This window comes from Microtus oregoni, unplaced genomic scaffold, assembly GCF_018167655.1.
Source record: "Microtus oregoni isolate MIOR12 unplaced genomic scaffold, Mior012 000007F_ref0000211, whole genome shotgun sequence".
Classification (NCBI taxonomy): Eukaryota; Metazoa; Chordata; class Mammalia; order Rodentia; family Cricetidae; genus Microtus; species Microtus oregoni.
The window spans coordinates 30,921,715-30,949,553 of NW_024543066.1; the positions used below are offsets into that span (position 1 = coordinate 30,921,715).

General features: G+C 38.1%; 1 protein-coding gene across 2 annotated transcripts in view; it reads left to right on the forward strand.

The window, feature by feature from the left end:
* The window catches only part of Adgrb3 (adhesion G protein-coupled receptor B3), a 729,546-nt gene that overhangs the window by 276,064 nt on the left and 425,643 nt on the right, over positions 1-27,839 (forward strand). For both annotated transcript variants that reach the window (XM_041655382.1, XM_041655381.1), the window contains exons 6-7: positions 9,847-10,011; positions 10,456-10,620. In XM_041655382.1, coding sequence (XP_041511316.1) covers positions 9,847-10,011; positions 10,456-10,620 — 330 coding nt within the window. The remainder of the gene's footprint in view (positions 1-9,846; positions 10,012-10,455; positions 10,621-27,839) is intronic.

A 27,839-nucleotide genomic window follows, 5' to 3' on the forward strand; every position in this document is an offset into this window, starting at 1 on the left:
GATTTTGTACTTTCATAAGGACATATTTAATTGTATGAGTCTTTTTTATTCTTTTACTGTAATTCTTACTCTCTGAGACTTGTCAATGAGATCTTTTAGAGAGAATTAGGAAGGGCTAATTAAGGGATTTAGGCTTGTGTATTAAGTAATTTGGTGAGATTTTAATGCTGCTTTGGATTGGATGTTAGGATTATATATGATTGGATATATATATATATATATATATATATATATATATATATATATTAGGTAATGAAAAGGGAGGATTTTTCTCTAATTGGTAAAGAAGTACCAGTCATTCACGTTCATTGAGAAATGCATATTTTGTACTCTGGGTGGGTTATACTATTTTTATAATCTTGCCTTGTACATGGAATTAAACATATTTCACAGTAATGTTCTGTGAGTTGGGGAGCTCCAGGAGTGATAACACAGCCTATCTCCAAGCATAGGTGGGCTGTCAATAATGGTAGGATGTAACTATGTCAAATCCATCTTTGGATGGTCCTGTTATTTGAACTTCTCCAGTGGGCAAAAGCTTATTATTAGTGGTTTGGGCTTTTATTGACTTTAGCTACATAAATATGTCAGATATGATATACCTTCATTTATCTTGTATACTCAATATGAAAATGATAGAAGTCGATAGCCTCAAAATAAAATCACTGCCTTTGAAATTAAACAATTCTCATAAAATCTTAAATTTTTAACTCACAACCTCAATATTAATAGGCATATAATTTGATTTATTTATAATATTCCCCTATTAGCAATGGAGGATGAGAGAAACTAGTGGTTCAAAATTACCCTCATTTTGGTTTCTGCTTGGCATTTCTCAATCAGAAATATATTCATGTATGAAAGTATAAATAAAATAATAGATCAAGAGTAACAAACATGAGAGTGACAGATAGGAGACCAGATTACCTGAAGTATCTCTATATCAAAAATCTATCCCTAAATACATTAGGTATATTCTATATCATAAATATATCATATATATCTAAACACTCATGTATACACTATATAAAAACAAATTTAATTGTATGATTTAGTGGGAAACAAAATCATACAATTAAATATGGTGTGAAAGCCAGACCACCTTCAGCTCCAATTCTTAATTATTGATGTTTATTCATACAACTTATTATTGCCTTTACCATTCCTCATTTTTCAAATTTATAAATTGAGCCCAGCATCTATATGATAGGAATGATCTGATGAGTAGAAACACTAAAAAAAAGTATAAAATGAGGCAAAGTGGAAGATATTTTACAAGATTTGCATACGTATATTCCTTTAATATTAGGGTCTTTTGAAGGATATAAGTCAAATAAACCCAAGATGTAATATTTGAGCTCTGTAACCTTATCTTAGAGTCAAAGAGAATCTTCTTCCAGGCAACTACAAGTGAGTACCAAATATCTCTGCCTGTCTGTGGGCCTGAAGTGTCCTTCTGCTCTCCTGTTCCAGAGAAGCATCCCTGTGAAGCCAGACTCCCCACAGTGCAGAAGGTTCCCAGGTCTAGTTTCCAGGAACATCTGCATATTTTTACAAATCTTGCTAGAGAGCAAACTCTATACAAAGCATAGTCGCCCCAGAACAACCCTGTTTCAGTGTCCTGCTGACCTAATGTTTTGATCCTCAGCATTCCTGGGCGAGTAGCCTGCCTGTCCCTCTGCAGGGAGCCCTCCTGATGACCCAGTGAGTCAGGCAATGATAAGCACTTGTGTGCACTGGGTTCAAAGGTCTGCAGTTCCCTCTGCATGAGGATGTTACCATTTGACACTAATTGCTGCCCCATTAATAGCCTGTTTATTATTTAATTAATTTATATTCATTTCAATATTCTGGTCTCTTTTATGGTGATGAGGTTTGTTTTATACCATTTTGGGTTTTAACACTGTGCCAGTGATCTTTAAGTTCTTATAAAAATTTTTCTATCAGTTGTACACTATTTGTATAAGGGTTTTCATTTTATTACAGCTTTTTTTGTCATTTCAACTCCCTCCCTATCAGACTCACTCTCATATATATGCATCTCCAACTTCTAAAAATAATATTTTATTAGATTCTTCTTTTATTGTACTTCATTTTAAAATAGCAAATAGGAATCATAGAGTTTTTGTTTTTTTTTTTCTTTTTCTGCTCATTTCCAAGGCAAGAAGTCAGGCTTTTTTCAAACATTTGAGCCTTGTGTTATGAAAGGATCTTTCAGATTTCTGGATGACTCCTAACTGAATGCAAATCTGAGCTCCCTGGCTTTTCCATCATTAAATCAGACAGCTTTACAACCAGATGCCAGGATTCTTCTGCTCACAAGTGCTCTCTCTGTCCCATTTACTCATTCAGCAATATTCAAATAGGATCACTGCTGAAATAGTTTTGGTGTCCAAAATACATAAGACCTAATGACTGGGATGTGATCTGCGTTACCTATTCTTTGCCCTTAACTACTCTTGATCTAGATATGAAAATAGACAGAAAACAGCATCTACTAAGATAGTATATAAAATTTAAGAGGAGACAGTTATTATTTCTTCCAGATTGGCTTGGTTATGTCTGCCAGGATGAAGTCCCTATTGCATGCAAGTAGCTGAGATCTAACAATTCAGCCTTTGCCACTGTAATTCTTCTGGCCCTAGAAAATGGGCTAGTTTGTCCTATTGCTGAAGTGAAGTGTGGCTGTCTCCTGTGACTTTGGTGTGTAAGGAAGCTCATTGCATAGTGCTTACACTGATCTTCAGACTTTTCCTGTTTCAGAACAAAGCCTTATTGTTCTCTGTTCTTATTCACTGTTGTAGAATGACTCCTGAAGCAACAGGAGTTTTTAAATTGAAAGATAACATTTATTTAAAAAGTAAAATATTCAAACTAAAGTGCTTGTCATGAAATTGGAAGAACTTGAAAATGACTTTAAAAGAGATGACTCTGACCTGTGTGCATTTCCTAGAATAAATTATGAGGTCTTGTATTTTATGAGGGGAGAAGAGAGGAAAGCGTTATAACTTAAATAAAATAATCTTTATGATTGTCACTGACAGCACTGTAAAGCATATAAGAGTGTCTTACTAATATCTAAATGCAAACCAGTATCCATCAATACATATTTCTATGTCATTCCTTTCCCCTAATGTCCCTCAACCTCTCATAAAGAACCTCCCAGTTTTAAGATCAACACATTTAGTTTACATACACACACAAAGTCACCTGATAGGTGTCTTTTTTTGTGTCCGGTTTATTTTGCTTAACCTAATGATCTCCAGTGTGATTTGTGTCCATACCCCAGGATTTCAATTGCTTTACTTTAAGTCTCTTGTGGTTATACCACACTTGATTTGTCCATCCATAACTTGATAGACATTTTCCATTTCTTGGCTCCTGGCTCTTTTGGTGCTACTACAATAAACAAAAGATTACAGGTGATTCTTCAATTTTCAAATATTTCTATGGTCATATTCCAATTTTGTTTTTAGAGGAAAATCTGCATTTTCCATAATGGATGTACAAATTTGTACTCCCTCTGACAGAGTGTAAAGATACTCTTTCCTTACCATCATAAGAGCTGTTCTTAATGGGTGGAAAGGGTCTTTCATTGTAGTCTTGATCTGGTTTTGTCATACATTTGCCTTCTGTTGAAAAGTGTCTAACTAGAATTCTTGCTTTTTTTAACTTTGGTTTTTTGTCTTTTTAATATTTAAATGTTTTTCATTGTAGTTTTGATTTGGGCTTTTATTATTCTTTTTCCAAATACATGCTAGACATTTTTCTTCTGTTGAAAAGTGTCTAACTAGAATGCTTGTTTATTCTAAAATTTTAGTTAGTATTGTCTTTTCAATATTTAAGAAATTCTTTATATATTATGGATGCTAACTCCCTCTTATGTGTAGAATTTGCAAATATTGTTTTGGATTCAGTAGGTTGTTTTCCCTTTTATGATTGTTTATTTTATTGTGCAAAAGGATGTTCACCTTCCTAGATATGGACAGAGCGGGGAGGACCTAGGACTTACCACAGGGCAGGGAACCCTGACTGCTCTTTGGACTGGAGAGGGAGGGGGAGAGGAGTGGGGGAGGGGGAGAATGGTGGGAGGAGGGGGAGAAGGGTGGGAGGAGGGGGAGGGAAGTGGGAGGCTGGGAGGAGGTGGAAACTTGTTTTTTTTCTTCCTTTTTTCAATAATAAAAAAAAAATTCTGTAATTAAAAAAAATAAAAAAATAAAAATGTGAAAAAAAAACTTTGGTTTTATGTAATCTCACTTGTCAATGATTTGTTTGGTCTGATTTTTGTCCATATTCAGGTGAATCTCCCCTATGTTTTCTCCTAGTAGTTTCATGCTTTACATCTAACTTTTGATTCCACTTAAGTTGATTTCTGTAAATGGCAGAGTCTGATCTCATTCCTCTGTAAGTAGATACTCAGTTTCCCATTATTTCTTTTGGCAACTATTCTCTATAGATGTAGTTAGAAGCTCTTTGTAGATTCATGAATATACTTTAAGTTGTGTATGTGGTTCTTGACTAGCCTATATTTATACCAATATCATGCTGTTTTGATTATTGCACTCATGCAACACATTTTGTAAACATAGTTCAATGCTCCTGCTTGGTTCTTTTTTGTCAAAAGTTCTTTGGTTATCTGTGACTTTGATGGTCCATTGAAATGTTAAAATTTGCCTTTTCTTGTTTTGTGAAAACTGACATTGGGGTATCAGTTACTTGTCATAAAGGAAACTTTATGAAGGAGGAATTTATTTTGCCTCAAAGTTCATAGGTACAGTAGTATATCATAGTGGGAAATTCTTAGTGACAAGCTAGAATTGATTGCTCACAATGCATCCAGAGTCAGGAAACAAGGCAATTAGTGTTCTGCTTGCTTTCTTCTTTGTTTTCAGTCTAGAACCTATACTAATGGTTCTACATATAAGGTGGGTCTTCCCACCTGCCATAAGCTGCTATAGACAATTTCTCATAAGCACACCCAGATTTGTATTCCCATGGTGAATCTAAGTCTTACCAGCATGACTATCAAGATTAAGCATCACAGTTCCACCCCTTATTGATCTGACATTCAAATATATCTTTATAAAGCTAGAATCTCCCACGTTGAGTTCTTTAAAGAGTTCTCCTCCCTGGTGGCTAAGCATCCAAATATATGAATGAAGCTATGGTGGGGACACTCTATTTAAATTCATAAGAGATTTTAATAATTTTTCTCCTCTAATGCCTCATAATAATTTGAGAAAACTTAGTATTTCTTCAAATGCTTGGTAGAACCCAGCAGTGACATGTGGTTCTATTTTAATTTGGTTTGGTTTGGCTTGTTTGTTGTTGCTTTGTTTATTCATAAAAGATTTATTAATGATTCAGTCTCATTACTTTTTATTGGTATGCTTAGGTTCTCTATTTCTTCTGATTGTGTCTTGGTATGAAATATTTGATACTTATTTATCTGTTTCTCTGGGACAGGCAACAATGTGCTGTATATGGTTGTTCAGAGTATTCTTTAATTGTCCTTTTAATTTCTGAAACGATATTGTAGTGTCTCCCTTTGCAGCCCTGGTTTTATATATTTGAGCCTTGTTTCCACTTCGTCTGGCTTAAGTTTCCCTACTTTGTTTTTCTTTCAAAGAGCCAGGCCTTTATCTTGCTAATATTTTGTGTTGTTTTCCTTCCTTGCTTGTTTTGGTCTGTCATTTCATTCTGCCAAGATATCTATCATTTCCTTCCTGCTATTAAATAGTTTTTCTCCTTTGTTTACTGTTGTGAGCGGTAGTGTGATGCTATTTATTTCAGGAATTCATGCTTTACTTGGTTTGGAAGATGACTTACATAAGAGTTTCCTCTCCTTTCTGCTTTAGCTGTAACAAGCTTTGCTACATTGTGTCTCTGTTTTAAAATTGGAGAAATTTATATAATTTACATATTGATTCAACGTTTGACCCATTAATGCCTTTTCTTACTGATTTTGATTCCAATCTATTTCATTTGGTGTAGGTATGGCTACTCCTCCTTTCTTTGGACCTCACTGTATGGAATATCCTATTGTGTTTCTCACTTTTAATCTATGCAAAACTTTAGAGGTAAAGTGAGCTGATTGCAAACATGATCTTGGGAAATCATTTTGAAACTATAGAGACGCAATTTTTTAAATTCAATTTTTAAATTATTTTAGCTGTATGTGTGTACATGGACATATGAACGTGTGTGTGTGTGTGTGTGTGTGTGTGTGTGTGTGTGTGTATTTGTGTGTGCGTCCTCCTGGGGCTGGAATTGCAAGTGATAGTAAGCTGCATGACATAGATCCTGGGAACAGAACTAGGATCCTCTGCAAGCATAGCTAGCATTCTTCGCTGCTGCATCGTTTCTCCACCTGAGGCACAGTTTTAAACAAGGTTTAATTTAATGCAATAGCCTCTGGATGAACTTCTAATTCAATATCATAAACATGGAAATTTTCGTTTTGGAACTGTGTTCTCTCACTTGATTGTAAACCGGTCAAACAGCCCAATAAAGGAATCTTCCTTTTCCCTATGTGAGTTATTCAAAGCATCAGTCTGGTTCCTCGTTATTGTTTCTGTCAGCTCACCCTCCAGAGAACCTGCCCAGCCTCGCCCGTACTATAGAACCCCAATTCCTCTCACTTCCAGGGTTCTTGCCCTTGTGTAATCCATCTTTCACAAACAACAAACTATTTCAGTTTTAAATGTAAATTATTTCATGTGCCTATTTGCATATTCTCTCACAGCTACTTGTCTTCCTCGGTCTTTGGTGTCCTATGATCTCTGGCTCCCATACATCAGCTGACTCTCTCTTCTACACTTCCTGGTCTCACCATCCCCCTTTATGCCCTAACTTTCTTTCTGCTTTTTTAACCACAGGAGCTTTCAGTTACATACAGTCATTGCCTCCTTTTAGCGATGGGAATCAGCCATTCCTATCTCCCAAGGGACCTGACGGGATTCCCCATAGCGTTGTTTAAATCATCACTTTCTTTTCATGGCTCCAAGATGGAAGTCTTCCTCACCAATACACGTATACTTTTCATAAGATCATGAGAGCAGAGCTGGATCGGTCTTAGTCGACACAGCCCTCTGAAGGTCCAGGGCAACATCATTGACACCATAGCTTTTCTGGAACCCTTGAGTTAATAGTACGTAATGAGCTTCAACTTTTTTAAGTTTTTCCATCATCCTAACTTACCAGGGAGCAATTTTCATGACAGAATACCAAGATATGAATCAGAGTTCAGCAGAAATGGTTTTATAATAGAACAAGTCATCGAGATCTATTCAAATTTCTCAGGTTGCAATGACTCTGCAAGATTCATCTTAGCCATGTGACAAGCTCACAGAATTCATTGAACTGATTCTAGGGAAGGAGAGACATTGCCTGCCTGCTGCTTCTACCAGAGCAGGTCAAGTACAAAACCAGCATGGGTGTTGAAAGGGAATCAATCTCTTTACCACTTGTCTTCCCAGTTCAGATAGCAGAGTTTTTCATTTATTTTCTCTAGTACCAAGAAGAATGTTGTTTTTAGATCAATAGAGACCTCTATCTTAATAAATGACTTTTAGTTTTGAATATCCCAGCAGTTGCCCCTGAATGATAATGTACATTCTCTGTTTGGGATGCTTAAAAGTCAAAAAGAGAATTTAATTCCTACTTCCCAGAAACTTGTGATCCATTGTTTCCCATCCAGTAAAAATGAGACTGCCAGCTCCTAAAATGCTTAGGGGAAGAGGTTCTTAGTACATAGTAATCGATATTGTAAAATATCAGGACTTTATATGAAACCAAAATCAAACAACAATTGTTTTAATATGACGAGACCTTACTCTGGCACTGAGGAAATCCATGAGTGACTGTGGTGTAAGTGAACCGTTTCTCAGCCCTCACTTTTCTGCTTGTATAGTAATGGAGCCAACACACTAACAGGATGCACACTGGAATTTTGTAGTGGATTTTGTATTAATTTTTCTTTCTTATTTTTAATATACAGTAAGTTACTTTATCAAGTCAATTATTTCAGAATAATGCAACTGATATTCAATAAAATGACCTTCTAATTAATAGTACAAAATAAAACAAATAAAAGTCCAAGTGATTGATTTATCTTTAATTTCATTATTTTTTGTTATGGCTGATTAGGTAACCTAAATTAGTCAAATCTCAAATATGTTGTGTCTTATGAATTTTTTGACAGTGTTTAACCTCAAAATGTCCCTCGTTTCTAATATTAACTCATCCTCATTAAAAGCAAAATCTGGAATGAAAACTACATTCAGCCTGAATGTCAAAAACAGAGGATACATTGATAATTTATAATGTCTTATTGATTTACTAGAACTTTTGTTTTGTCTGGCAAGTGTGCTACATGGCCAGACAAGATTCTATCAGGTACTTTTAATAAAGCGAGACACTAAAATCACACGAATGGAATGATCAAATTGGCATTTTGTGGTTTTTAATCTCACACAAGGTTTATTAAGTACAGCCAGATATCTGTTCGACAGCCCTATTTAATAGCTACATATGAGGCTTGAAATTACCTACTCATTCTGTCAGACTCTGGTTTGCCTGGGAGGATTTTCACAGCAGTATTAGCTTCTAGTAGAACTTATGATTGATGGTAAATTCCTTTTCAGTCATAATCAAGCTCATTAAGAAGCATGCGGTAACATTGAAAAAAGTAGACCCCCCATCTACGAGTGCATTTGTAGCATTCATATGCTAATTTGTACATTTTCATCGGTTTTGGGTTTAATCCTCTGCAATGTTGTCTAGCAGTTGTCAGTGCTGTCTCCTTGTGTAAATGAGTCAAGTCACAGTGCCCTAGCAATTATCCTGTCTATGAAGAAGATCCTGTGAAAACCTGCAAATCTCATATAGCATGTAAAGATCATGCTTGCCTTTCACCTTTGGATTGTTTTCATGCATAATGTGATAATTTTTGAGGTAACTGGGCTTGGTACTTAAACTTTTCATTTCTCTCTTCATCACCAATCTCAGAATCATGTGATTGAATGACAAGTGAATGAAGCTCCAAAGATAGGTCAAATGCAGTCATCTGCATCCCAACCATCAGACGCCAGGTCTCTTTGACTTACCATATGTTTTCTCTGCTTTGTTTCCAGATCCTTCCCTTCATTTCTCTGAGCATCACCTCTTGACAACTTCCTGATTTTTCCAACTCTCTGTCATCCAGGCCTGACTCTCCCCTGTATCTTCCAAATTTATTTTCCAAATATTTCATTATCTCTGACCAGAACACTTCAAAGCGTTCTTACTTACCTGAGAACAGTGGTCCAAAATCTCAACCCATTGTCAGGGTCCAGCCTTGATGGTTCTTATGCTCCAGAGTAAGGATGTATGGATTAGAAATGTTAGGCAGAAAAATAAAGATACTAAAGAAAAGAGACACACAGGGAAGAGTCACAGGGCAACCCAGTGAATACCCAGGCAATAGCTTGGTGCTAATCACATGAAGTGTGGGTCTTCTCAACTTAACCAAATCTAGGCAATCCTTGTTCATGTTCAGATATTTGTTGCCATGATGATTCAAAATCATATCAGGTTGATAACAGCTATTAACCATCATAATAAAATGCATAAAATGAAGTAGAAACAAAAAGTGGGTAATAACCTATTGAGGAGTCTCATGACAAAAAAGGGGGTAATAACGTATTGGGAAGTAGTAATAGGATCTCACGCAGTGTGATCTTAATTACAAATATTCGGAAGCCTTGATTGAGATTGATTTATCTTTCAGGTTAGTGTTACCTTGTGCTCCCTCTATAGCTTTCCCCACTGGAGCATCTTATGCTGTCTCTCTTTCTGCTTTCGTAGTTGACGGACAGTGGCAGGAATGGAGTTCATGGAGCCACTGCTCGGTGACATGTTCCAATGGAACCCAGCAGAGGAGCCGGCAATGCACGGCAGCTGCTCACGGAGGCTCTGAGTGCAGAGGACCATGGGCAGAAAGCAGAGAGTGCTACAACCCCGAATGTACAGGTAAGGCCAATGGCTTTGTGCAAATGACAACTACAATTCATAAAACCTCAAAGCACCATGCCAGGCAGTCATAAAATGAAAGCTAATTATATATTCATATGTACAAAACCATTACATTCGTCTATTCTACGGTATACTGCAATAATAAAGTCTGAAAAATCTGGAGATTCTTAAATCGAATAATAGACAAGTTAATAAAGTTTAGCACTAGGCTTCCAGTTTCTAAAAGTAGGTTCCTTGTGCATCTGAAGTGTCATGCACACTTATGTAATTCTTCGCACCACAAAATGCACAGTGTTTGGCCAGTAAGTCCAATATTTGTACAAAGCTTATTCTTGACAGTAGATGAATAAAAATGGAAAGAATCTTAACACCCCCGGATTTACACATTTACTAAACCAGTGCATGCCGCGACTGCTGTTAAGCGAGACCTATTTCTTTCAGCCAATGGTCAGTGGAATCAATGGGGTCACTGGAGCGGATGTTCCAAGTCCTGTGATGGAGGCTGGGAGAGGAGAGTGAGGACGTGTCAGGGTGCAGCTTTAACAGGACAGCAGTGTGAAGGAACAGGGGAGGAAGTGAGACGGTGCAGTGAGCAGCGGTGCCCAGGTAAGATGGATCTCATGTGCATGTGGGGGGGGGGGTGTACGTGTGTGTGTGTGTGTGTGCGCCCACTTGCAGTAAGGAATGACACGTCTTTGATCTAAAGATTGATATTAATACCTGGCAATATACTTGTTTTAAAAATACTATATGACAACTTCTCCTGATATGTTAGAATAATCCTAATAGTTTTAATTTATTTATTGTAAAGTGACATTGAAATACAATGATAGTCAAAAAATAACCACAAAGAAGAATAATTGATTTGAGTATGATTTATATCATTATAATATTTTTCAACTATGTAATAAAATTTGCTTATTGAGAAGACAAAATGTTCTTAAACCTTACTACTTTTTTTAAGCATTAAGCAAATGAAATCAAAAGCTATTGTTTAAATTCATATACTTTCATTTTTATGACTGATTAATGTCTCCTTGATGACCTTAGAAATCTGTATTTACTCATTCTTGTCCAATTTTCAATCATAAAGTTATCACCATGGATAAAATATAAAATGTAATGGCTAATGAAAGTGGTTTGCATGTAAGCACAAACGATAACACAGGGCAGACACTGTCCAAACTTTATTCATTTCTCGCAAAGTCTCCTTTAGTAAACTAGATTCTTTCCTTAAAATAATTGTGACACACTGAGACACAGATAAGTCAAAATCATTATTTTAGGTTGATACTGTAGGCCAAACTAACGGAAACATACAAGACAGTGCTAAGTGAAATGAACTCAAAGAATGTGAGTGTCTGCTGGGTTTATCCCATTAGTGTATTGGTTTGGGATGATTGTCATTTGAAGGGATGTAGAATCACATTGGAGACAGATCTCTGGGCTGGGCATGTTTGTGAGAAGTCATCTAAATTAGGGTAACTGACTTCTGGTCTGGATAAAAGGGGAAAACAAAGCCAGGCCCAGTTCACCTCCCTCGGCTTCAGGACTGTGGTCGTGTCCATCTGTGACCAGCTGTCTTAAACTGTAACCATACTGTGCTCCAAAATAAACTCCTAATTGCTTTTGTCAGAGCATACTGCTCCAGCGACACGATTATTAGCTATGCAGAAGTTTGGAATAAAGAACTAGAGTCATTATCGCGATAAAACTAACCTTGCAGTTCTTAGGGTTTGGAACTGGTTAGTGGGAGAAATGCAGGATAGTTTTGAACTGTCAACGAGAAGAACCCTCAAAAGTGTAAACCTAACCTGAGCCTTTCTGTAGAGAATGTAGAAAGGAGAAGAAGGAGAGAAATGTGCACAGTAGAAGCCTGGCCCATAGGCTTCAGAGGTGAACATGGGCACCATCAAATTGGATGATATTCTGTATGGCTATATGGTCAGTGATCTGGCTGTATTTTATCCGTTGTCTGAGCACTTGAATAAGGAGCAATGTATTAGACAAAGTGTTTGTTGGAAGGAACATCAGACAGGATAGCTTTCAGGTTGGGCCAGTGCTCCTGCTTACTGCTCTCATTCAGGCCTACAGGGAGATAGCAAGAAGTAAAGGAGAGGACCAGTGGGTAAAAGTGCTTTCTATCCTTGAATTCTATATATGCATACGCATATACACAGCCACACAGAGGCATACACAGACATACACATACAATAATAATAATGACCATGATGAAAATTCAACTGAAGCCGGGAGATATAGCCAGAGTCATGCGCTTTGATGATGAGAAGTGTATGGACAAGTTTTAAACTTCTGGCAAGGAGAATGTAGACAACAACAGAAGATTCTGTCACTGGTGAAGAGATTAATGCCATGCAAGGGTGGCGTGACTGCGCGGGGACAGCATAGGTGCACTGAGTGCAAGAACTTACCCACCAAAGGCTCCTTCCAGGGGGAAGCACAGTTTCATTTGAATGAGAGAACCTAAAATGTTACGGAAAGGCTTCCTGCTTTTTGAGAGCAGCTGAATTGGGAAGTTTTCTTCGGAGTAAGCTCACAAAAGTGGATGTATATTTCAGAGGACTCAGGTCTCTGACTTGAGCTGGAAACCCAAACTTGGGAGTATCACTTTGAACTGACTGAGGAAATGGGAAAGATACAAGACCGGAGCAGTCACAGAGGCTTACACCGTGAATCCAGAGAGCTGGTAAACCCAGGCAGTGTGTCAATCTGATTACTTGCAAAGTGGTCCTGAGAGGCCACTTCATGAAACCCTGAAGGTAAAGTTTATGTTTTAGTGGAGCCCTCTGGTGGTCGGAGATGCCTGAACCGTGGGACATCCGGCAAAGAAGGCTATAGACAGCATGGATGCTAGGATTGCTGCAGGCAGCAGAGCTGGAAGGGCTGGGCTACTTAAGCTCCCAAGATTCCATCTGCTTCCATCTGAAGCCCCAGGTAGCAAACATGGAGTTGCAGGATTTATTGTCTGCGCTTTTGTGTTTGCCTGACCATTCCTTACTATCCCTCCACTTTCCATTTTGTCCTATGACTACTTCTTTGTGTTAGTTCACTTTAAAAGGATGTACTTTGGTAGTTTACGGGAGTTCACAATTATGTGTTGCCTTGGGTCTCCAATGACGCCTGGACTTGGTCATTTTGAACAGTATCAGGACTGTTTAAAACTCTGAGACCTTTGAAGTTAGGCTGAATGTATTCTGAATTATGAGATAGTCATTAGGCTATAATGACAGGAGCTGAGGTTATGTATAGAAAGAGGTGTGTTTCTGTGTCGAGGTGACAAAGGGTAGATTTGTGGTGACTTGTATCTGTCAACCTAACATCAGCCGGAAATCCCTGCTCATGTCTGGGAGAAATTTTCTTGAGTCGATTATTTGGGTTGCGATGATGCACTCTGTCTGCCTGCTCCAATAAAAAGAGGAGAAGACGTGGAGCACAGCCCCCAGTCCCTGCATGCTTCTTGACTGTGGATGTGATGTGACAGTTTCTTCTGACTGCTGCGGCCACGCCTGCCCCTCTGTGATGGACTGTACCAAGCTACAAATCTTCTGTTTTTTAAGGTACCTTTGCCTGGGCAGCGAGACAAGCAACTATGCAACAAGTTTCCTGTTCTTATTCTGGTCACAGAAACTGACCATCTCCACTTAAAAATATAAGTATTCTAAGAGTTACCCAGTAACCAAGATGCCATGTTTCTCTATAATTAAAATGTGAAAAGCATTTTCTCTCTTCAATGTTATTAATCATAGCATAAACTAGAGTCTTTTTTCTTATTATTACATTTACTTATATTATTGGAGTGAATACGGAGGCACACGTGAAAGTCAGGGGACAAGCTTGGGGAGCCAGTTCGCTCCTTCCTGCTTCTGGATACTGGGAGGTCATCAGGCAAAGACAGCAAATGCCTTTCACCCAGAGATCCATCTCTCTGGGCCAGAAACTGAGTTTCCTGTTTTGCAGTTTGTCAGCAGGTTTTCTTTTGGCATGAGATCTCAAATTAATTTTGCTAATTCTTCAGGCCATGTGAATTCAGAACGATAAGAGACAAATAGCACACAGAACTCTGCTGTGAAGGATGCCTAGGCAGATTAACAATGAAATCTCTGTACTGCATGAGAATTAACAGGCTTTAGACAAAAAGATTTGTTTTGCCAGAGGAGAAATTTCATTAGAACGGTAGAGCATGATGAAGCAAGACCTTCTTAATACTTGAAGGTACCTAAACCAGTTTTAACGCATGAAGCTGGTTAACTGTCCGCAACTGCATTTCATCTGCATAGGTAAGACAGAACAGCTGCAATCAGATTTACCGAGATTGCCACCTGCTGTTTGAAAAACATTTTACAGATCGGTTTGGAGAAAGGTTGCATATTTGACTCGTTGCGTTTATTTGTTGGGCTTCATGATTTAAGACAGGTCAGTAGATTACCTCATATGACTAAAAGCAATTTTATATGATGTTGTATTTTTTGGTCTTAGCATTTCATTTCTCTCTCTTCAGTAAGGAGATTGGAAACCACTGGCAATGTACTTACAGATCTATAGCTCCCTATTGAAACCTACTACTCAAGGCAGCTAAATGATTTTTAAGATTAGTGCTTTTACAGCGACGAAAATATTCTCATTTACAATACTGCTGTGTAATTTTTTTTGCTATAATTCAACCTGATACCTTGCACAACGTGCATTGTGCATTAAAATGTATACCCAACTACTAATTTAAAAACTTTGTGTCTCTGTTGAGGATAGGATTTTCAACATAATATTTGTTCTGTCTTTCCACTAACACCTCATATGCAGTCATTTTATCAAACAGTGATATTTATAAAGATTTATTTTACAATTTTACACAATAGAACTGACTTATACACTGAATTCTAAGTCTTAGAATGACACTAACCCTGATTTCCTCATCATGGTCACTATTATTTCTTTTGTGAATAGTGGTCCTAATCCCAGCCAAGATATTGTTTCATATCTACCCATTGACAAAACATACTGGGAAAGTGTTCATATCACCTTAACATTTCCTAAGACATTTTTCTGTTTGTCGGTTGCAAAGCTTCAGCAAGTATTTCTTTTAGAACAGTATTTTTCCCAGTATTATTTTTAATATTTTCATTCCTGATCTTTTTTGGGGGGGGGGTGGTCCTGGGAAGAACAAGTATTTATGTTAATGTTTCACTTAATTTGAATTCAAAAACAGATTAATTAACCATGCCCTGAAACCCTCTGTTGTCAAAAAGGAGATATATAACATATGTACATTTTTGTCTAGATAACTAATGGAAACTAAGCATTTAGATTTAATCAAATGCTACTACATTATCTACAAAACATATTTAAAAATGCCCATCAAGATTAGGGTTTCCTTTATGGGTTAATAGAGTAGGACAATGTTAAAACGGCATCATTGACTGCAACCCCACCCCAGTAAGATGTTTTCATAAGAAAGGAAAACCATAGAGGCCAAAAAGTAAGAGTGCTCCTGGTTGGGAAATAGAATCACTCCAGGGGAGATAATTAAGTGTCCCCATTTTTAAATTGGTCCAGCTCACCAAATAATGATTTCATTTATCTCGGTCTCATCGCGCATCCTCAGGCTCTGATGGGTAAATGGTGAGATGGTAATAACTTCACTGGCTTTGCCTTCTATTGCAGTGAGAAACATTCATTCACGTACCCCCCCCATTTTTCTTGGTTACTCTTCTGAAATCAAATATGACTGATGAACTGACTAGACGTAAGTTTTGGCTGCGTGCGAACCATCTTACTAACGTCCATTGTTCTGGAGTCACTAATCACTAACGTGGAACTTTCAGAAAGGCATATTCTTAATCCACAAATAAAGTTTCAAGTTTTCTTCTTGGGAAAACAATTGATTTGTCTGTCATGCTGATTTTAGCCTGCTGACTGACTGTGCTCAGGAACATGAAATGAAAATGGAGGTATTGGGAGCCAGGGACCAAGGGAGACCAGAAGCAACTGTGGTATTTTACTCAAGCTCTGCGTGCCAAAGGAGGGCAGCAGTCACCCTAGAAATGCAAAACAAGTCTTGGATGCTGCAATGTGTTTTTATATTAGCCTCATGCACACTGTCATATTGTAGATAAAAACACTGCTTGCCTGCCTTCCTCCCCTCTGTTTCCATCTATGAGATGTCACTTGGGTAGAGTAATTTCATTTTTGAATTTCTTTTCTTTCAAGTAAGACTGTGTCTGAAGAAAGGATTGAAGAAAGGACTTTACTCTTTGCTTGCATCTTTGCAGAGGACTCCGATCACAGTCGAAAGCATTGCTTTTAAACCTTTGATGGCCTTCAAATTCATGCCAACAGCTTGTTGAAGCATGAAGTCGAACTTGTTCAGCCCCCTACAGAACATCAAAGGCTCTCGTTCGGTAGAGCTTGCGTGGACTTGAGAATATATATTTTGATGGCAATAAGCTGATGATGATGATAATGGCTCCAGATCATCTTTCAGACTGCAGTGGCCTACTAAAGTTGAATAATCGTGATTAAATTGTGATTAAAAAGGAACACGGAAATGAAACGTAGTCCTTGACTTCAGCTCCATTGGTGAAAGTTGACATACTGCCCAGACTGCAGATTCCTCTCTAACTCATGCTTCTTCACAAATGAAAAGGGATACTGTCTGTAATGTATTTATAATACAAATGTAGACAAATTCATTTCCAAATTTTCTGGTGTTAGGTTTTTACAAAATAAGACCTCTCTTGGCCATCTTAAAGAGAAGTAAGGCTACTGATTTTTTTTTAATAGTAATGGAGCATTTATTGTCCAACTCTCAGCTTCCCAATCCTCATTTTTCCTGTTCCATAAAGAGAAAAAAAAAGGTCTTAATTATCATTCGATCAAGTCTTATATGAATATATAGTACCCGGAAACAGATCTAGATTCCTACTGCAGTTGGTACCCTGGTTAGCTTTTTGTCAACTTGACCCTATCTGGAGTTATCTAGGAAGAGAAGCTGCAATTGAGAAAATGCCTCTCTTGGATTGGTTATAGGAAAGTCTGGGAAGGCTTTTTCCTGATTGATAGTTGATGTGTGAGGACACAGAGCACTGTAAGTAAGCCAGTAAACAGTGTACCTCCAAGGTCTCCACTTCAGTCTCTGCCTCTGGGTCACTGCCCTAAGTTCCCTTCACGAGGGACTATTACTGGGAAGTGTTAATCAATAAACCCTTTCCCTCCATGGTGTCTTTATCATAACAACAGTAAGCAAGGACATTCCTCATGTGTCTCTTCCTGGGCTGTAGCATGTCTTCCGTGTTTCTCGTCTTCCACAGTGAGAAGTTACAGTATGCATATGCAGAATTTCCGTTCATGGTGTGACGGTGGGGGAGGTGCCCTGTCCAGCTGTTCTCACTTGTTTTCTCCTCAGGTGCCGGTTGGTAGACTAATAGGTTGATAATCATGTCCTCTAAAACTATATGCGTATATATTTTGTAGAGACAAGTGTATGAATCTTAGCAAGTTATGCTGTTATTAATGGTATGTGCCACTCTATGTAGAGGCTAGCTGTAGTCATTTTCATAAACCCATGTATGTCAGTTCATTGTGTTCCTTTCCTTATCCAAAGAGAAAACTCCTGGAACCATTTACAAGCTGCTATGAATTGTGCCCTTTTACTTCAAGCTGCTTCGAGGGCATCACAGAGCCCCAGGTCTGCAATTACAGGTTATCTTTATAACTTATCATCACCTATGCTGAAATCTAATGAGCTCCTCATAAGGTGAAAGCAATTGTTTTAAGTGAATGTATTTGGCTATAATAAATAACAGCAAATATTCTCACACCTGAGTGTTTACATAGCTATTCACCTAAAATCAGACACTGAGTTTAGTGTTGACAGTAGATGGCACTAGGTATTGACTCCTGTTTCTTCTTGTCAAACACTTCAGGTACAGTTTAAAGAGCAGAATTGTAAATTAGGTGTTGACGATAGCCTTTGGATGAAAGAGATTTTATTGCTTAATAAATAGCCAAAATAGTGTTGAGTCCTGCCCAAAGCACAAGTGTTTGATTGTTTTTACATAATCTACTCTGTAGTTCTGGGAACAAATTGGCTGAATTTTATGGGAGGAATAAAGGAAGAAGCACAGAGGGCCAAAGGACTCGGGGTTTAAATTGGGTAGCACTGCAAGTCCTTCACTCAAACCTGTTGCTATGGAGATAACTAGTATAATAATTCATCTTTGCAGATTGCTCATCAGAGAAGACTTTGGGAAAACTCTCAGAGGTTATTCCAGGGTAGAAACTTAAAAATCAATTTTGTCTAATCTTCTATTAGCCACCTTGTTTGATTTAGAAGTATTTGGCAACAACCTTAAATTGAGAAGAAAAGTAAAGAAACACATATTACTATTTTTTTTTACTTCTTTCCATCTTAAATATTACCATAGCAAAAGAAGTAAATTTTAGGACATATCTAACAATTATCTTCAAGCAGAGCATCGAAGGACACTTAAAATTTTTAATTAACGCATGCCGCTCTTTTATTTCCATGCTCACTGAAGCACCAACCTCTCATATTATGTTTGGTATTTCTCTTCCTTATTGGTTCCTTGCGTAGCCTGCTGTGAGTGCCCACAGCCTCAGTGCCCACTATTCTCTTTGCTGTTTCCTTCTTCTCACCAATAGCAAAGCCTTCAGGACACACCTGCCAGTCTACCATTTGTCTCGTGTCTCTCACAGATTCCCAGCATGCTTTGCCAACAGTGATCCACCAGGATCTATCACAGGAGAGCTTTTCTATCTGACAAGCAACTCCTTTGTGGCATTTGAGCAGCCACTTTCCTAAGGACAGATTCTCAGTCGTCTCTTTCTTTCCGAGGTGGCCCTGTGCACTCCCTTTGCCAACGCCTGTTTTTAGTACAGGAACATAAAAATAAAGTGAGGAATATGGAAACCAGGGAAGACTGACATTTTTTTTATTGGTGTCTTCACACCTAAAATGGAACCAACGTGGTATAGGGAATTGCTTCAATGAGATAAAACATTTTACTAAATATGATGATTAATAGCAGTTGATGAATTCTGTGTTCTTCCTATCAATCATATGACATCATCCTTTCTGAACAGGTTTGTCTCATTAGTATGGTCTGTTTATGGCCTTAGTCATATGACTCACTTAGTTTAAAAACCTTGCATAGGTTCTCATTACTTGCCAAATTTTGTACGTACCCTAACATTCTATATACCAATATTCATATCCCAATATCTCCAATAGCTTTGCAACAATACTTCTCTCTACTCAACTATAAATATGTACTATATATGTATAGATATATAAATATACATGTAATGAAATCACACTTGTACAGACTGTTTTCTGGAAGCAATGGTACATGTTCTTTCTTCACTATAGTTTTTATTACTGTCCATCTGGACCCTCTTAATATCTTTGCCTCCTTTACTCTGAACATTGCTATGGAAGCCTCTTGGTAGTCAGTCTATTGGTGAGTCTTCTCCTTTCCACCACCTTGTGAATGTATCATTTTCATTGAAACCTTATAAAGTTAGCCCATGCTCCCATTCTTATATCTTATTAATAGTCCATTTAATTGATTATATTAGCTTCAATTCTAACACATTTCATGTGTATGGTGTCTTTTCATCTGGACATCTCATACACTGTGCTGAGCCTTGCTGAGCATAATAGATTGCTAGATTTATATTTTATACCCTTAATGCCATAATGAAAGTAATGGTTACATTTTTATGTTATCATCTAAATAAACTAGGTGATGGTATTATAAACTATGATATTAATACCTACTTTATAATTTTTAAGTCTTTCTGGATTTTATTGTTATCTCTAAGACTAATTTGTTGAAGAACAGTTTTAAAACCAAATTTATAATTTTATTTTTCAGTTACGGTTTGTAGAATTATCTATCTTCCTTTATAAATAGATAATCGATAGATATCAGATAGAATACATAAATTTCCATACTAAGCTCTTCAGTTTCTCCAAATTGCAACCCTAATTGTTGTTTCTGGCCAGAGACTCTCAAGGCAACTCACAGTAACCTATCAGGCTGGCATTGGTCCAGTGAATTCAAATAATGTTCTTAAAGAACGGAATGCGCCTGTCATGAAGGAAGTGGTGCCAGTGGTCTAAATCTCAAGGAATCTTGTCCACTTACTCCACTGTGAAACCAAGCATTATTTTCCTACATGTACATTTGGCAACATAGTTATAGTTAACTGTTCTTAAAATCATATAATATGACAAACAAATCCAATATTCTTGGAAAATCTTGTGTGTGCTCTCTTAGAACTTACAGAATAGCTTGGAGCTATGCATGAACATATTAAAGTTTTCTCTCTGATTAAATTTGCTAAGGAATTAAAACTAAAGACCATTCATCTGGTAGACTGAAATACACAATTTGCTTTGGAACATATAATAAAATACTGTCCAGACACCATCCTGAACTGGTACAATACTGTACAGAGGCCAAACAGGCAATCTATAACTGCAAGCAAGTGAAGAGCTGAGGGGTTCTTTGCTTCAAGGCTCAAAAGTAATTTTTATTTATTTATTTATTTTGATTTTCGAGACAGGGTTTCTCCGCAGCTTTTGGTTCCTGTCCTGGAACTAGCTCTTGTAGACCAGGCTGGCCTTGAACTCGCAGAGATCCGCCTGCCTCTGCCTCCCGAGTGCTGGGATTAAAGGCGTGCGCCACCACTGCCCGGCTTTCAAAAGTAATTTTTAAAGATAAAAAATAGTTCATTACCAGAACAATAAAGTTTTTGGAGATGAAGTTAATACCCCTAAGCATGGCCTAACTCTTGAACTGACCATATAGGTCACTAGCTCTTTCCTGAGTAGCTTCAGGTTAGGTGCTTTTTTTTCACTTTTATTTCTTGTTTAAAATGAAGTTCTCTGAAAAATTAGCAAGAGATTTGATGAATTTAAGTACATAATTTACTTAGAAGAGGCAATCATGGAGATACGGACATAAAATTGAAGACAAATAAAGAAAATCTTCTAAAGAAGGCAGTGATGACAACAGGGATGGCGGTGTGTGCCTTTATTTGCACCGTTTCAGAGGTGAAGACAGAAAGAGTGGATGTTCCAAGTTTAGCTAGGCCACATAATCTGACCCTATTTGAAATGAGCAAACAAAATACGACATGGAATTTGATAAACTCCTTTCCTTCTAACCTGAGCAGAAGAATAAGTCCTTCAGGGGAGTAAGTTCCATGTGCGCAATCCAAGCTGGAAGCCCTCTGAGCTCAGCGACTAGCCTTTTTTCACCTTCTCCTCCTTCAGCACAAGGAATTCACAAAGTAACAATGATTCATAGTTCCCCAGCAAGAACAGTTTGAAATGTGGAGGTCATGAGTGGTGTGTGTGTTTTTCTTCTTTCTTCTGCATGCTAGCTTGGTAGTTTAGAATCAATTTCCTTTTAATGCTGAAATTCTAGCATATGAGGGGAAAACTAATTTTCTACATCAGATTGATTTAAGCCCTGTATAATTTCTGCTATTTTTAGGAGAAGGTAAATCAGTTTGAATAGACAGATTAACAGCTAATCACTAGGTAATTGCTACCTTGTTTTAAGGGAGTGTGGTAACTACATACCTGTACAGTTGTGTCTTACAAATGAATTTTTATCTTGGCAGTAAGGGTACCAAGCAGTGGATCTGGCAACTGATGTGCAGTTGGTATTGCAGTGTGTTGAGACATAAAAGTACAAGAGCGCTTCATATTGCTGGGGAAAAAAAAAACTTTTATTTTTTACTTAGGCCACTCTGGTAGTTTCTAATTTACAAGATGAACAGAGGTAGCATGAAACAGAAAGAAAAAACAAACAATCAAGCAAAAACAACAAAAAACAAAACAAAACTATGAACCACCACTTCAGCATTCCCTCCTAGGCATGGGCATGGTTTTCGGGCACCAACTAAAATTTTAAATAATTATTTTGAGATTATAATATAGTTAGATCGTTTTCTTCTCTTCTTTCCCTCCCTCCAAACCCTCCAATTTATGCCTCTTTACTTTCGTTCAAATCCATGGTCTCATTTCTTTAATTGCACACACACACACACACACACACACACACAAACACACACACACACCCTAGTCAGTATGTATAAAGTTACTTGTTTTAGTGTTTACTGGGCTGACCATTTGGTGTTATATAGCTCTTCCCTGGCTAAGACTGTCTCTCCCACTCTCCTTATCCCTTAGTTGCCTGTAGTTCTTTGTATGGAAATGAGGACCTTTGGGGTTCTCCTCCTTTCTCCATCCACATTAACATGTCTATCAGTGCTATCCTTTTTCAGCTCATGTTTATGCAGTCACTTTCCTGAGACTAATATTACCATCTAATATTTCTAGAAAACACAGTTTCACAGCAAACTTACCATTCCTCTGGTCTTATAATTTTTCTTCCCCCTCTTTCACTATGTTCCCTGAGGTGGGGACTTAGATTTGGGAGTAGTATTGTAGATGTGCCCTGTGGAACCGAGCTCAATAACCCTGCACTCTGTTTGGCTATGGTTTTGTGTAATAGTCTCTTTCTGTTGCAGCTCCTTTTGGATAACACTTGCACACACTCAGGTATCTCAAGTACAATTGCTGTCATCCTCTCCTCCCCAGGGCATTTTCTGTCACATACTGGAGCTCAGGATGTAGCACCATGGACAGTTTTCTTTGAAATCTGTCTTCATTTTGTAATTCTAAAGCATCCTTGACTTTTCCTTCTATTCAGCCATGGACTGAGCAGCCTCCATCCTAAGTAGATTTGGAACCCATCCACTTCCTATTACCACCCCCTGTGATTCTTGTTGTTGACCTCAGTTGCATGATGGAGATCACCCCAAGCCTCTTGGAGTAATTTCCTTCACTCTGTTCTTCAAACTTCAAATATAACACTTAAAATATAATAAATTCCCCGGGTTTAAAATAAATCCATCAAGACAGGTATATGAATCACTGTTCCATGATGACCTCATCCTTTATGTGTCCTCCTCCTGCATTCAGTGACCTCTACTCATACCTAACTTTTGACTCTGTCTACTCAGACACTGTCTTTGGATGCCCTAGTTAGCTTTAACTCTGAACTTGACACAGTCAAGAGTCCCGAGAGGCGGGAATCCCAAGCGAGGGATTACCGAGATCAGATTGGCTTGTGTGCGTGACTGCAAAGGAATTTTCTGATTGTAAATTGAAACAGGACAGATCAGCCCACTGAGGACGGCACCAAAGCTGCAGAGATGGTCTTGGGCTCTATAAGAAAGCTATCTATACATTTGCCGAGCATGTGAGCCAGCCAGCAAGCAGCGTTAGACCATGATTTATGTCCTGGAATTCTAGCTTGAGTTCCTACTCTGACTTCTCTCAGTGATGGCCTATGACCTGGAAGCATAAACCAAATAAATCCTTTCCTTCCCTAAGCTACTTTCTGTCAAGATATTTTATCCGGACTATAGAAAGGACACTAGAATACTGTCATATCCTATTCCTGGGTCTTCCAGTAAGTGGTTTGTTTGCTGAATGAATGAATTCCAGAAGTACCACTAAGGTGGGAAAATGATTTGATATTACAGTGTCTATGGCTCTTTAGATTTTGGTGTGAGCACAGATAGATATATTTCTTAATGGATTAAAATATAATCATCAAAGAATACCCAGTCATCTGTACTGAGAAATTAGTTTTGATATTATTAATAAACCTGGAAATGCTGGACTCTGCCCTATTACTTTTATATCAGTGATGGACTGGGTATCTGTCTCAGTAAATACAATTGATCCAAGACTTCAATTCACAGTGCAGCACAGCAGAACATCAGTGGGAGCAGGGGCTGTCTCTGGTGCATTGACTGGGTTCTTGGGCACTTACTCCTCATGCTGATTGCCTTGCCCAGCTTGAACACAGGGGGAGGTGTATGGTAGCTTGATGTGCCATGCTTTGCTGAGGCCTGCCCCTTTCTGAAAAATATGGAGGAGAGATGGATTGAGGGGGGTTGGAGAGGACGTAGAAGGAGGGAGTAGGAGGAGAGAAGAAAGGAGAGGCTGTGGTTGAGATGTTAAATCAAAACAAAACAGAACAGAAACCCTGTTGACCTCCCTTGGCTGAAAAACTGCTATTATTTTTTATTTGTTTGCTTTATCAGGGTATAGATTATTGCTAGGAAAGTCAGTAATTGAGTATTGTGGGTTCACCAAGAAATAGTATGCAAGTGACCATCTTTATCCTATTTAGGATATGTGCAAGTCACTGCAGGATGTCCTAGCCAGGAGTCCCAGGCTTTCAGTCAACTGTAGACCCTAAGTCAATCAATACCTGGCACCCTGGAAACCTTTAGACTACAATTAAATGTAATAGAGTAGCTAGCCTCTCTTTCTGCTTCTAAGTAAAATGAATATGGTCATACCATGTTCCACATCTAAATACACACATGCACGCATGCACACATGCACGTGCACACATATACACACAAGCATATCTATATTTTAATCAGTCACCATCAATATCTGTAATCTTAGAAACTCACACTATTGAAAATAGATCTAGGCAGAACAGACAAAAGAGTGAGTTAGAAAAAAATTAGCATAATAGAATGATTGACAAATGCTTTGGGAGATGGAAAAGCAGAGGTAAGGACGGGTATTTGAAGAAGTCATTCAGATGGTGAGATTTGAGTTAGGATTAGTGGTGGTGATATGATCCTTGCAGGGCGCGAGGACAAGGAGGAGGGATAGGTAAGGTAAGAGCAACATTGGATAAGCCCTGACATGAGAGCCTGACTGGAGTACTGGACAAGATCTCAGTCAGGAGGCCAATAGTGAGAATGGAGAGCATCGAAGTTAATCCCTGATGCCAAGGATTTTATCACAGCCCCCTTTAAACAGTAAATATTATATTCTCTTAAAAATGAGATATTCTGTTTTTATCTAAACAGTGTGTCTTTTAAAAATATTAAGTAGTGACACCTAGTTCCCATCTGATCGTTGCTATGGCTACCCAACTTGATTTTGAACATTAGTTTCTGATACAGACCCAAAAGTAAAACAATTGTCCCTCTTAGCCCACCATTGCCATCTAGTGGTCAGAATACGCAATGAGCACAAACTCTGACCACAGTGGCCAGCAGAGAAGAGCAGGGAAGGAATGTGTCTTTCCCACAATATTACTAAACAAAAAGGCATTCTGAGACCACGACAAGGACATGAAGTCTTTCACTGTACAAAATTTCTCTTGCATTGGTTTATATACAGTCAAAATCAGAAAATAGTAGACAGTATAGCAATAGATTTAGGAAATTTATTTCCAAGGTCTTCAGTGCAGCTGAAGAAAATTTGAAATGGAAAGCACTGAAAATAAGAGACATATGATGTCAAAAGTAAAAGCTAATAATTGACAACATAATGGAAAAGAACTTGGATGTGTAAATGGAACAAAAATATTCAAATGTAATAGTCATGTTAGATAAACTATAGTCAGAACCCTTAAAAATACACTAGTTATATATAGTATTTAATTATGCAATATACTCAAATCTTGTAGACTTTAACAGTTATTCTAACTTTCCATGTAAATGTATTCTATAATTATTGGTGGTTGTATTTAATAAATAAAGTAATTATCTATTAACAATGTTGTCCAAAAATGGTATCTATCTAAATCTGTACTAACAACATTAAATGAAACTTAAAACCCAGTCCTCAGACATAGCAACCATATTTCTGGTACTCCATAGTCAAATTTGGTTAGTAGCCACTGCACAAGACAGTGAAAATGAGGCGCACGTCTATCATCACATAAATTTCCAGGTGGATATTTTTGCTCAGTAAAAACAATTTAACAGATATAGTTTGGGTACCTACTGTATGGTAAGCACCTGTGCTGTTCATTATAACAGACAAAAAAAATAAATGAAGCAATTTTAGCATTCTAAAATGTACCGTCTTGGAGGTGGTACATGCACCGCTAAATGCCTTCAGTCCACTGTGAGAGATGCTAAATTGATATAGCCAGTGGCCAAGGCACTGAGAGGGGCTTTGTGGAAAAAGGAACACTTAGCCACAAAGGAAATATGTTTTATTTTAAGTGCAACACTTGTGCTTTTAAGAAAAGATTAAAGGAAAGTTAAACAAAAGCCAAGAGACCCGGAGCAGTCCTCATGATGCCAAGGAGGTGGAGTGGAAAAGTCACAAGAAGTGGCTGTAGGAGTCAGAGGGATTTCAAGCATACTGAGAATGTGGAGCAGGATGGAAGAGGGGAGGAAGCTTTAGAAAGATGATGCCCAAGTCAGATTTTAATAAAGATGCCTAGTGTTCTACACCCCTAGCTCCATCCTCTGAGGGAGAATACTGAGGGACAGATGATGCCAACAGGTCGCCTTTGAGATACCCAAGAACATCTAGTTGCTATCACAGCTCAGGTGGTATATTTAAACCAAGCTCAGGAAAGAAACCAGAGCTGGAGAAAAGAGATCCGCATGACTTTTTTCTCCTTTTATATGCTACCTATATTAACCTTGAATTCAAAATTGCCTATGCTCATCCATCAAAAAATGAAAGTGAGATTTACATTTACCAGAGAGATTATTTGAAGTAAGATATATAGAGGATAGAGAAGGATGAGTGGGGGATATTTGGATATGAACATTAATTCTCTAAGGCTAATGCACTGGAAAGTAAATTAGAGCCATTATAGATTAAAGTTGCCCTGGGCATCCTTTCATCATAGTGAGCACACTTACCTTGGTCCTGTCAGGCCCGCAGAGCCATGGGAGAGTGTCAAGCAGTGAGCTGGCATCTCTAGGCATAGTTCCTCAGCCCAGACAGCAGGAATCCTCCTTGAACTCTATGTCCTCTTCGCTGCACAAATCATTTAGTTACCTCCTGAGTTTGCTTTGTGGCTCCTATTGTTTCGCTCTGCAGTCCAGCCATCATTTCCTACAGTCATCATAACGCTTTTGCTTTAGCTTCCAGGAAGATCTTTGCCTCTAGTCTACATGAAAGCAAATTAATCTTAAGGTGGAAAACTTAATCGTATCATCCTCTGCCTGAATACTAGCACCCCCATAACCTACAGTGTTGCCCTGTCCTCTCACACCGGTGCCCAGCTTTTGTCCATCCTGTCATCCTTCATGTCCCATTGGCATTTACGGCGTTTGCATGCATCGCTTCCCCTTCCTGGAGTGGTCACAGTGACCATCTCGATCAAATGTGACTTCTTTCAGAAAGCCCCCAAACCCTTTTATATCCTTCAGATTTTAGATTAAAATGGGATTTTCTATTTACTGTATGAAATATTTTTTTTCCTAATTTGCAGTTCATTTTTCCTCAGCTGTCTCCCCTACACTAAAGAACCATGGAGCCGTCTGCTCTCCTTCTGCACTATTAGTTCTCTTTAGCACAGGCTAGACACAAATCCATGAGCTATGACAGAATGAGTCCTTCGATAAGTGGCCACAGTAGAGAGGAGGATTAAGGGTGGGGTAAGATGTACATATATTTTACCTAATGTTTTCGGTTATGGGGAAAAGTATGATATGTCATTAGCAGAGTTCATACAGGGAGAAGAAAGAAATAGTGACAAGGGTGGGGTGAGTCTTGAGTATCAGCAAATTGGCTTTGTTGTTGTTGTTATTGTTTGTTTTACTTTTGATAAGGGAATAAAAAGCAGATTCAGCTCTTTGATCTGCCATCAAGAGGGGCTGGAACTGGATGTGGTGGTACATGCCTTTAATAACAGCATTAGAAAAGCAGAGGCATACAGATCTTTGTAAGTTCAAAGTGATATATTTTTCCTTCCTGC